Source organism: Hyperolius riggenbachi, chromosome 8 (assembly GCF_040937935.1).
Source record: "Hyperolius riggenbachi isolate aHypRig1 chromosome 8, aHypRig1.pri, whole genome shotgun sequence".
Classification (NCBI taxonomy): domain Eukaryota; kingdom Metazoa; phylum Chordata; class Amphibia; order Anura; family Hyperoliidae; genus Hyperolius; species Hyperolius riggenbachi.
In genome coordinates, this window is record NC_090653.1 from 121,163,236 (window position 1) to 121,175,485 (window position 12,250).

Below are 12,250 nucleotides of genomic sequence, written 5' to 3' on the forward strand. Positions count from 1 at the left end.
CTGATTTCGGACAAAACACATCTGAAAATTCAGAATACTGATCCGGCACTCCCTCCACGTGAATCTTGGTTTGGCCCAAGGTTACCTTCGCTAAACAATGATGAAAGCAATGGGATGACCAGCTCGATAACTGACCAGTGGCCAATTAATCTGAGGAGAGTGAAGTTGTAACCAAGGCATGCCAAGAATGATCGTGGAGGTTGTCATGTGTAATACAAAAAAATGCAAATTCTCCCTATGCAGTACCCCTATAGTGACTCCCACCTCTGGAGTCTGCAAAAGAGGATTGTTACCCTGCAGAGGATAATCCACTGCCATAACTTGAATAGGGGGTTTTACCGGGGAGAGTGGAATACCCAATTTTTTTGCGAATTCGTAATCCATAAAGTTAGCCGCTGAGCCTGAGTCAACGAAGGCCTCAGTGACTTCAGATTTATTCTCCCATGAAATAATACAAGGAAGAAGCAACCGTTTATCATCTAGGGGTAAAAATTGCGCGCCTAGGGTATTACCCCCAACAACACCTAGGCAGTAGCGTTTCCCGACTTCTTAGGGCAATTCTGTACTCTGTGACCCCCCTCTGCACAATAAAGACAAAGCTGCTCTGATAACCTGTGTTTCCGCTCTACCTGAGACAACTTTGATCGGCCGATCTGCATTGGCTCAGGTGGAGGCGAAATGGGAGGAGGCGGAGTCGCAGGAGGCGCAGCGTGGAATACCATTCTCACATGGTTTCTACCCCGGGTCTGTCTCTGATAACGCAGCCGACAATCTATCCTAATGGCCGATGAAATGGCCTCATCGATGGACTTAGGTTCAGACTGACTTAACTCATCTGACAACCCTGATAAGAAACAATATAAGAGGGCAAAAGTGTCCCACCTGGCTGATACTGACCACCTCCTAAATTCAGCAGCATACTCTTCAACCGGACTCTTGCCTTGACGTAAAAGTTTGAGCTTCCACTCAGAAGTCGAGGCAATGTCTGGATCATCGTAAATTATAGCCATAGCTTTAAAAAATTCTTCTACAGAGGTTAGTGCCAAGTCTCCGGAGGGTAGACTGTACGCCCAGGTCTGAGAATCACCTGATAACAAAGTTTTAATAAATGTGACCCTTTGGGCCATAGTTCCTGAGGATTTACGTCTCAACTCAAAGTATGATAACACTCTACTCCTAAAATTTCGGAAGTCAGATCTGTGACCAGAAAGCTTTTCAGGTACAGGCATACGTATGTCAGGGCTAGGAGGAGATCGCACCTCATCTACAGCCGTCTGGAGGGTTTGCATAGAACCGGACAAAGCGGCAATTAACGCCCGGTGACTACCCAGCACTTGGTTGATGTTATCCACCGAAGTGGTAAGTGTGCCCAGACGGCCGGTGAGTGCGTCCATTTGCGTTTGGTCTGCCGTTCTGTAACGATCGGTGTAACACAGAGAGGATCTGATTACCGTTGATCTGCAGTATCACCGAGAATACAGATATATACCCAATTATTAATGATCTGCAGTATCACCGATAATCAGATATATCTCTAACCTCTGGACACCTGAGTAATATGAGTGTTTGGTGCAACAGTAATACTTTGAGGAGAGCAGCCGTGTCGAGGGTGCCAGGCAGTAAGAGATACTGCCCAAGAACAAGCTCCTTCCAAAGGCCTGAGGCTCCCCAAGGGGAGGAGTCAGGCTGAGAGTGGGAAGGACCAGAGTGTGAGTGACACCAATGGTGGAGTGTCAATGACAGATCTGTGAACTATCTCTAAACAGGGGAGATAGTTCTCGAGGTCGGACAGGCCAGGTCGGCAACAGACAGACAGATCAGATACAGAGACAGGAGACAGATACGGAATCCAAAGACAAGCAGGGTTCAGCAACAGAGTATCAGATATAGCGAAGTACCAAATCAGAGATCAAGAGAGTGGTCAGGAAAGCAGGAAGTCATAACAGATAATATCAATGCCTAGTCTGAGGTGTGAGCTCCGTGATCATCAACACCCTGGAACTAGTCTGATATATAACAGAGTGGTAATACAGTTCCCTAGTCTTGGGTGTGAGTTCCTTGATCATCAACACCCTGGAACTAGTCTGAAGTATAACAGAATGGTAATACAGTTCCCTAGTCTTGGGTGTGAGTTCCTTGATCATCAACACCCTGGAACTAGTCTGAAGTATAACAGAATGGCAATACAGTTCCCTAGTCTTGGGTGTGAGCTCCTTGATCATCAACACCCTGGAACTAGTCTGAAGTATAACAGAATAACAATACACAGATACTGACAAAAAGGTCTGAGTGCTACCACGTAGTGATCACAACGGCAGACACCAGAGAAATGACCAGCACCCAGTATATATACTATAGCGCTCTCCAGCGCCTCCCCTAAGTGCTGGACCAATCAGAAATGGTTGAATTGTCAGCTGACCGGCTAGTTCAGCTGACACCCTTCTGGCTGTCATAAACGTTCTGCCTCTCCACGCGCGCGCCCGTCCTTCTGAATCTGTGTGGATTATCAGTCCCAGCCACACCAGACATGTGTTGCAATGTATCCACTGTGCAGGGCGGGAACCAGCCGCACCGCTATCCGAGCATGCGGCGGTTTCTCCGCGTTCAGCCATGCTGACAGATGTAGGCCTATGCGTGCAAACCGCCGCGTCAGATACGGAATCCGCCGCATTGGACGCGGAAACAGCTGCCTTGCTCTGAGCACCCACGGCGGCTTTTCTGCGTTTTTTCACAGGCTGGCTGTGGTGTATGTGTGTGGCTCCTCCTCCCATGTCTCTGGTTGGCTATGGTGAATGTGCGTAGCTCCTCCTCCCAGGTCTCTGGCTGGCTGTGGTGTATGTGTGCGGCTCCTCCTCCCATGTCTCTGGTTGGCTCTGGTGTATGTGTGTGGCTCCTCGCAATCTCTAGCTTTCTGTGTGAGTGCATGTGGAGCCCCTCCTCCCAGGTATCAGGTTTGCTATGGTGTATGGTTTTTGCTCCTCCTCCCAAGTCTCTGACATGGTGGTGAATGTGTGTGGCTCCTCCTCCTAAGGTTTCAGGCTTGCTATGTGGTGTATGTGTGTGGCTCCTCCTCCCAGGTTTTAGGCTAGCTTTGTGGTTTATGTGTGGCTCCTCCTTCCACATCTCTGATAGTGTGGTGTATGTGTGTGGCTCCTCCTCCAAGGTCTCTGTCCCGCTGTGGTAGATGTGTGTGGCTCCTCCTCCCAGGTCTCTGGTTTGCTGTGGTGTATGTGTGTGGCTCCTCCTCCCAGGTCTCTGGCTGTGTGGTGTATATGTGTGGCTCCTCCCCTCAGATGTCTGGTAGTGTGGTAGTGGGATGTGGGTGTCAAAAACACCCTCTAGTGAAAAGATACAGGAGACAAAAGTGGGAGCCCAATGGTGTAGTATGTCAAAAACAATGGAACGTAATAAAGGTAAGACACTACTCACAAAGGTGGGTTGCAGAGGGGCAACCGACCGCAGGAAGCAGGTGGAGACAACAAACCCGACTCCACTCGGGGTGGTCCCTAGGGACCTGGATGCGGTCGCTCTCTTTGGTAAAAGAAAGGGGACAGATATCCGCCGTGGTCGAAGCCACGTGTGGTCTGTACCCACCCCTCAGACGGGTGAGGTAAGGTGGTATGATTGCACAATAAGGGTATAAGAGGCGCCCTGGTGTAATAAAAGCATCTAAAAGCAGTTTAAAAACGGAAAATAAATTTGAGGTAGCTTACCTCAGTGACGAAAAAATCTTTGTATTTTACAAAGGTTTTTATTAGTAGCACAGGCAACGCGTTTCGCGGGTCAGAGCCCGCTTCCTCAGGCCAATAACAGTGCCAAACTAAATGACAGATTCAGCAAAGGGGGCCTCCCTTTGCTGAATCTGTCATTTAGTTTGGCACTGTTATTGGCCTGAGGAAGCGGGCTCTGACCCGCGAAACGCGTTGCCTGTGCTACTAATAAAAACCTTTGTAAAATACAAAGATTTTTTCGTCACTGAGGTAAGCTACCTCAAATTTATTTTCCGTTTTTAAACTGCTTTTAGATGCTTTTATTACACCAGGGCGCCTCTTATACCCTTATTCTGGTAGTGTGGTGTATGCTTGTGGCTCCTCCTCCCATGTCTCAGATTTGATGTGGTGTATGTATGTGGCTCCTCCTCCCAGGTGTCAGACTCACTGTGGTGTATGTGTGTAGCTCCTCTTACCAGGTCTCTGGCTTCCTGTGGTGTATGTGTGTGGCTCTTCCTCCTAGGTCTGTGACTTACTGTGGTGTATTTGTGCAGCTCCTCCTCCCAGGTCTCACGGTCGCTGTGGTGTATGTGTGCAGCTCGTCCTCCCAGGTCTCAGGCTCGCTGTGTTGTATGTGTCTAGCTCCTCCTCCCAGGTCTCTGGTTTTCTGTGGTGTATGTGTGTGGCTCCTCCTCCCAGGTCTCTGGCTGTGTGGTGTATATGTATGGCTCCTCCCCTCAGATGTCTGGTAGTGTGGTGTATGCGTGTGGCTCCTCCTCCCATGTCTCAGATTTGATGTGGTGTATGTATGTGGCTCCTTCTCCCAGGTGTCAGGCTCACTGTGGTGTATGTGTGTAGCTCCTCCTCCCAGGTCTCTGGCTGTGGGGTATGTGTGTGGCTCCTCCTTAGGTCTCTGGCTGTGGGGTATGTGTGTGGCTCCTCCTCCCATGTCTCAGGCTTTCTGTGGTGTATGTGTGTAGCTCTTCCTCCTAGGTCTGTGACTTACTGTGGTGTATGTGTGCAGCTCCTCCTCCCAGGTCTCAAGGTCGCTGTGGTGTATGTGTGCAGCTCCTCCTCCCAGGTCTCAGGCTCGCTGTGTTGTATGTGTCTAGCTCCTCCTCCCAGGTCTCAGCCTTGCTGTGGTGTATGTGTGTTGCTCTTTATCCCAGGCCTCAAGCTGTGTAGTGTATGTGTGTGGCTCCTCCTCCCAGTGTCAGGCTTGCTGTGGTGTATGTGTGTGGCTCCTCCTCCCAGGTCTCAGGCTTGCAGTGGTGTAGTGTGTGACTCCTCCTCCCAGATTCCTGGCTGTGTGGTGGATGGGTGCGTGGCTCCTCCTCCCAGATCTCAGGTTTGCTGTAGTGTATGTGTGTGGCTCCTCCTTCTAGGTCTCAGGCTTGCTGTGGTGTATGTGTGGCTCCTCCTCCCATGTTTCAAGCTTGTTGTGGTGTATGTATGTGGCTCCTCCTCCCAGGTCTCAAGCTTGCTGTGGTGTTTGGGTGTGGCTCCTCCTTCCAGGTCTCTAGCTGTGTGGTGTAAGAGTGTGGCTTCTCCTCACAGGTCTCTGGCTCGCTGTGGTGTATGTGTGTGGCTCCTCCTCCCATGTCTCAAGCTTGCTGTGGTGTATGTATGTGGCTCCTCCTTCCAGGTCTTAGGCTCCCTGTAGTGTATGTGTGGCTCCTCCTTCCAGGTCTCTGGCTGTGGGGTATGTGTGTGTGACTCCTCTTCCTATGTTTCAGGCTTGCTGTGGTGTATGTGTGTGGCTCCTCCTCCCAGGTCTCTAGCCGTGTGTATGTGGTGTGGCTCCTCCTCCCAGGTCTGTAGCTGTGTGACGTAAGTGTGTGGCTCCTCCTCTAAGGTCTCAGTTTCGCTGTGGTGTATGTGTGTGACTCCTCCTCCCAGGTCTCTGGCTGTGGGGTATGTTACATAGTTACATAGTTATTTGGGTTGAAAAAAGACATACGTCCATCGAGTTTAACCAGAAAACAAAGTAAAACACCAGCCTGCTCCCTCACATATCCCTGTTGATCCAGAGGAAGGCAAAAAACCCTTACAAGGCATGGTTCAATTAGCCCCAAAAGGAAAAAAATCCTACCCGACTCCAGATGGCAATCAGATAAAATCCCTGGATCAACATTATTGGGCATTACCTAGTAATTGTAGCCATGGATGTCTTTCAACGCAAGGAAAGCATCTTGCATGTGTGTGCCTCCTCTTCCTGTGTCTCAGGCTTGCTGTGGTGTTTGTGTGTGGCTCCTCCTCCCAGGTCTCAGTCTTGCTGTGGTGTATGTGTGTGGCTCCTCCTCCTAGGTCTCAGGCTTGCTGTGGTGTTTGTGTGTGGCTCCTCCTCCCAAGTCTCAGTCTTGCTGTGGTCTAAGTGTGTAGCTCCTCCTCCCAGGTATCAGGCTGTGTGGTGTATGTGTGTGGCTCCTCCTCCCAGGTATCAGGCTGTGTGGTGTATGTGTGTGGCTCCTCCTCCAAGGTTTCAGGCTATGTGGTGTATGTGTGTGGCTCCTCCTACCAGGTCTCAGACTTGCTGTGGTGTATGTGTGACTCCTCCTCTCAGGTCTCAGGCTTGCTGTGGTGTATGTGTGACTCCTCCTCCCAGATCTCAGGCTTGCTGTGGTGTATGTGTTTGTCTCCTCCTACCTGGTCTCTGGCTGTGTAGTGTTTGTTTGTGGCTCCTCCTCCCAGGTCTCAGGCTTGCTTTGGTGTATGTGTGTGGCTCCTCCTCCCAGGTCTCCAGCTCGCTGTGGTGTATGTGTGTGGCTCCTCCTGCCAGGTCTCCAGCTCACTGTGGTGTATGTGTGTGGCTCCTCCTCCCAGGTCTCTGGCTGTGGGGTATGTGTGTTGCTCCTCCTCCCAGGTCTCTGGCTTGCTGTGGTGTATGTGTGTGGCTCCTCCTCCCAGGTCTCTGGCTGTGGTGTGTGTGTGGCTCCTCCTCCCAGGTCTCTGGCTGTGGTGTGTGTGGCTCCTCCTCTCAGGTTTTTGGCTGTGTAGTGTTTGTGTGTGGCTCCTCCCAGATCTTTAGCTCGCTGTGTTGTATGTGTGTAGCTCCTCCTCCCAGGTCTCAGGCTGTGTGGTGTATGTCTGGCTGATCCTCCCAGGTGACTGGCTTGCTGTGGTGTAAGTGTGTGGCTCCTCCTCCCAGGTCTCTGGCTGTGGGATATGCGTGTTGCTCCTCCCATGTTTCAGGCTTGCTGTGGTATATGTGTGTGGCTCCTCCCCCCAGGTCTCAGGCTGTGTGGTGTATGTGTGTGACTCCTCCTCCCAGATCTCAAGCTTGCTGTGGTGTATGTGTGACTCCTCCCCCCAGGTCTCAGGCTTGCTGTGGTGTATGTGTGACTCCTCCTCCCAGGTCTCAGGCTTGTTGTGGTGTATTTGTGACTCCTCCTCCCAGATCTCAGGCTTTCTGTGGTGAATGTGTGACTCCTCCTCCCAGATCTCAGGCTTTCTGTGGTGTATGTTGTCTCCTCCTACCTGGTCTCTGGCTGTGTAGTGTGTGTGAATGTGGCTCCTCCTCCCAGGTCTCCGGCTCGCTGTGGTGTATGTGTGTGGCTCCTCCCAGGTCTCCAGCTCGCTGTGGTGTATGTGTGTGGCTCCTCCCAGGTCTCCGGCTCGCTGTGGTGTATGTGTGTGGCTCCTCCTCCCAGGTCTCCGGCTCGCTGTGTGTGTCTCGCAGTGTGATGCTGCTGCTGAGTTGCCTCCTCCAGCCAGCTCGGCAGCCGGAGCGCTCAGCAGCAGCAGCCGCCTGCCTCTCGCAGTGTAGACAGAGCCTGGCTGGGCGGACACGCTCTGCCCCCGGGAGGCAGCCATCGTTGCTGGCACAACCTCTGCTCCGTCTATGCCGCCTGCTCACCTGCCCTGACTCTCCCGGCACCGCTATGGATCTATTTGACTTTTTCCGTGACTGGGACCTGGAGCAGCAGTGGTAGGTATCCCCATCCTTGTGTGCTGCTGCTGTTACCTTTGTTGGGTGTCGGAGCCGCAGCGTAACTTCGCGGAGTTCCCGGCGTGCAGGGCGAGCTGTCAGTGTGTGTGGCTGATGGCTGGTGGCAGCTCCGAGCCCAGCGCTACATGGGAAGTTTCGGGATGCCTTCACACTGCGGCTCCCCAGCCTCCCGTGTAACGGGCTTTGTGCGGACGCTCTATGAGATTGCAATGGCTTTACGTGTGAGATGGCTCATGAAATGTGTGCTAGCTAAATCGCCGGTGTGTGTTCACATCAATCAGTGCTGTAACTCAGGTTGATGGTTAATGCCTTTGCTTTATTTATCATTCTATCTATATGTTGTATTGTTTGTTGGATAAACGATTGCATTATGCTAGCCAGTCATACACTATACGATCTGCGATACGATCCACATCATCATCATCATCATCAACAACAACAACCATTGCCAATCATGTTATGTTGTTCGCAGGTGGATGGTGGTGCCGATGATACGCAATTATTGTCCAATTTGACGGTTTGTCCAATCTGTCGTCTAATTGGGCAATAAGAATTGTATAGTGTATGACCTGCTTTAGTTGATGTCACCATGATATGCTTGTAATTTGTGTATTATGCCTGTATGTTTGTAAACACAGTGGCTCTTTGTAAATTGTTTATAATATATATTTGTGGCATATTTCAGTTAATCATATCATGCATTAAGCCTAAAAGGCTTAAAGTGTGCATTTCATTCATTGGGCTTTTTAGCTGGATATTTAAAAGAACAATGGCATTCTTAATAATCAATACCAATTAATCTTTACGATTTAACATTAAATATCTGTCTATGATACTTTTGTGTATTTGATTTTTGGAATTGTTGGTTAACTTGGTGCTGTGGAGGGAACGTGTCAGGATGACTCTTCTGGTACCCTGTGGAAATGTGGTTATCACCTCGTTCTCCTTTGTCCATCTGAAAGCAAGCAGCTGGGAAAGTTGCTGTGAAGTCTGCAGCATCCCCCCCCCCCCTTGCAGGACTGGCTGACAGGTTGTTGACATGTTTGAGATGCCAGCACTCTGTCTGTCAGGTGCATTGATTGTATGGTACCACACACCTGCAAATTCCTATCGGCTTATTCTGTCTGAGGAAAGGCTTATTCTGGCTAGAGGTAGAAGAATGTATTACTGAGCTGTGTTAATGTCAAAACCAGGCAGATTATCTGATGAACCCATGAGTGAGGTGGCTAGTTGGATAAACATGTTTGAGGTTGGGTGCTCATGTTTGCAAACATAATTGGTGTGGGTTCATTTACTTAATTGCAAACTGGCCATACATGATTCAAATCTTTGGTCAGATTTGATCACTTTGGTTTAATTTATTTGTGATCTGTTGCCACATATATACCCAATTGATTAATTTCTATTCAGATTCCAATACAATTCAAAAGGAGTATCGGATGCTGCGTTAAATTTTCCACTAGCGGGCATGAGATCAGTGGCTGTGTGTTATTGCGGTACAGTGTTAGCGGTTGGATCGATTCTCGATAATTTCTGCTGAGGTTATGCTTAGGTACACACAATTCAATTTTCTGACATATTTACTGTCAGATGAACTATTTCCAACATGTGCGATCTTATTTCCGATCGATTTTCTGATAAATTTTCTGTGGACTGCTATGGAAAATCGATTGGAAATTAGATCGCACATGTTGGAAATAGTCCATCTGACAGGAAATCTGTCCGAAAATTGCATCGTGTGTACCTAGCATAAGACAAGATGGTTCCATTGATCACTCCTGCGCAATCGATTTCCGATTCGGCAGTAACCGATTGTTTGATGGACCAGGCCTTTTATTTATGCATGTATGGCTAGTATAGGAGCAGTGCATTTCAGTAACCCATAGCAACTGCTCAGACATCATCTTTTATTGTTCTGAGTGCTCAGGTGAAATCTGGGTTACTGCACTACTCAGTACCATTGTACTTCGTGTGGTATTTTATCATTTGTTATTCGCATAAAGCTTTCTGTGATTTGTATATATTCCATTTCCACAACATCTTTTTGTTTTGTCAATAGCCTTCTTTGTTGCCATAGACATCTGTAATATGCATCTTTTCTGTGTGTTCACCCCTGAAACCCAGGAGCCTGCCTTGCTAAAATGATGAAACAAGCAGCCTACATCATTTTAAGTATTAAAGACCTCATTTATTTTGCGGGCTGTATATTATTTTTCCCAATATGCCCCTCTATTTTCTCTGGAATATGTTGTTTGGAATTGTAAGTTCAGCAGTTCTGCATTGTTTGTTTTTGCTGCTGCCGACGAGGAAATTCATTATTTCTCAATCTTATTCTAACGGAAGGTAATGTCGTCTGATTTGCTTTCAAAGTTCCAGAGATGAACGCTCGGACGTATAATGTGGTCCTTCCATCTAGCAGATCGTTTATTCAGTGGTTATTGAGAGTGTATGGCTGTGGCAGTATAATTCATTACCCAGCTTATCTGGTAGGATAACCCTGTGCATTCTTTTCCCACTCTCTAGCCCTGCATTGTTTATGGTCCAAGTGAAGTGTCATTGTTTTATTGTGTTGACTTAGTGACTGCAGCAAGAAATATGCTACTGGAATCACTGTATGTGTGGAGAACAAATAAGTGGCGTGTTTTCTGATGAAATCACTGTCTCTCCACTGCTATAATGCTCCTGTGAGGCTGTGAGGGCTGTTTACCTATTGGACACGTCTTCTTATTTTATTTAGGAATGGTTTGATGGCCATTCCAGGCTCAGTGTCCTTTACGCGTGCTTTACAATAACCTGATGTATCCTTTATGGGCGGCTTTTCACACACCTCTTGGATCTTGCAGTTTTCCCTTCAAGATTTGTTGTTTTCCGAAACCCTTCTGTGACCTTCACTGGCTGCATTGTAAAGTTTTAAGGCCTCTTTAACTACTTACTAAAAACAAACTGTAAACTTATTTTGTGTACTGTATCATCTGCGAGAAGAATGTGGCATCGTTAAGGGGGTTTTCTGGTTTGGCATAATTGTGTAGATCCTTATTTTCTCTTCAGTGGCTGAACCTCCTTACGGTGATAGTCATTTTTTTTCTGTTGCTTGTGTAACAAGGCCTGATGGTAATTATATGGAAAATGCTATTTGTAATGTCTACGCCAGAGTCGTTACAGAATAAGATATAAATTAGCCAGCATAATTAGGGCTTCTTGAATCAAAGGAATCCTGTGCGGTTGTTTTGTCTGATAAATCTAGCAGGGGAGTAATGGACAGCAGGGTCACAAGGCAGGCACAGAGGGGAGAGGTATGTGCAAAGTGCAATGGCCTGGTCCTGCCAATCAGATTTGAGCGAGATGTGCAAGATATGAATTCTGATTGGTCATTAGAAGCTTTATATACAGCACTTTGCTTTCCTTCAAAAGTTTGTGAGCAGAGGATGCAAAAAGGATGTACATTTATAAATATCATGCGCTAGTTAGACAAACACTCACTGGCATCCACACATCCATAAACCTTAGAGGAGCTGTAGTGAAAATAACATAATGAATAAAATTGCTTAATTTTTACAATATTAATTTATAGATTTAGTTAGTGTTTGCCCATTGTAAAATGTTTCCTCTCTCGGATTTTGAAATTCTTTACTGGTGGTGACCTCTTTAGTTCTGCCTGGTAATCTGTACAGAATGTTCGTTAGCTGAGAATTCTATGCACAGAGGGAGACATGGCTTGCTTTGCAGATGGGAAAAGGATGTTATTTCCCAAAATGCACCGAGGTTCAAAGACAGCAATGTCAGGACATGGCCATGACATCACACTGTGGGAGGGGTTTCCCCACAATATCAGCCATACAGACCCCCTGACGAACTATTTGAGAAAAGATAAACAATTTGTGTGGGAATGTGGTATCGGCTACTGGTTGTTCTTTTATTATTAGTGCACCTAATGGATTTCACAAGAAAAAAAAAAACCTGTAAAACAATGAATATGCCCTACTTCCAACACAAATTAAAAAAAAAAAGCATTGAAAGCAAAGGAGGAGATAATTATTAAGTTAGTTACCTAAGTAGTGGGAAACCTCTAAATGGTCCAGAAGCTTCCAAGATTATCCTCGACCCCACTGCTGCTGTCTGGGACCCTCCTTATCACGGCTGCACTCCTGTCAATGAATGAGCGTAACCACACTGCACATACTTGAGTATGGTCCATGTATGAGCAGTAGTTTAGGTCTGGTGGGTAGAGGCAGATCGAACTTGCATCATGTGCAATATGGTTGCGCTCTCACACTATTGGGTTGTTGCCATTAAAACATATTTGACAAGCCCTTGTCAAACATGCTTAGAGGGACCCTGTGCATAAACGGTGGGCCAGAGGACGACCAGGAAAGCATTGGGACTATCCAAAGGCTTCCCTCTACTGAGGTAAGTATCTGGTGTATATTTTGCCTTACTTCAGATACGCTTTAAAGGAAACCTAAAGATACTTTAAAAAAAATTCACTTTCCTGGGGCTTCTGCAAGCCCCCTGCAGCCACCCTGTGCCCGCACTATCCTGGAACGATCCTCTGGTCCTCCGTCGCGGCTGAGTTTCATTGTTGCCCTGGCCG

At 47.8% G+C, this 12,250-nt stretch overlaps 1 protein-coding gene across 3 annotated transcripts in view; it reads left to right on the forward strand.

The window, feature by feature from the left end:
• Positions 1 to 7,398: 7,398 nt before the first annotated feature.
• The window catches only part of AFF2 (ALF transcription elongation factor 2), a 724,912-nt gene continuing 720,060 nt past the window's right edge, over positions 7,399 to 12,250 (forward strand). For all 3 annotated transcript variants that reach the window (XR_011023576.1, XM_068251015.1, XM_068251016.1), the window contains exon 1: positions 7,399 to 7,638. Coding sequence is in view for 2 of the 3 variants with exons in the window: in XM_068251015.1 (XP_068107116.1) it covers positions 7,592 to 7,638 (47 nt within the window). In the remaining variant the exon portion in view is untranslated. The remainder of the gene's footprint in view (positions 7,639 to 12,250) is intronic.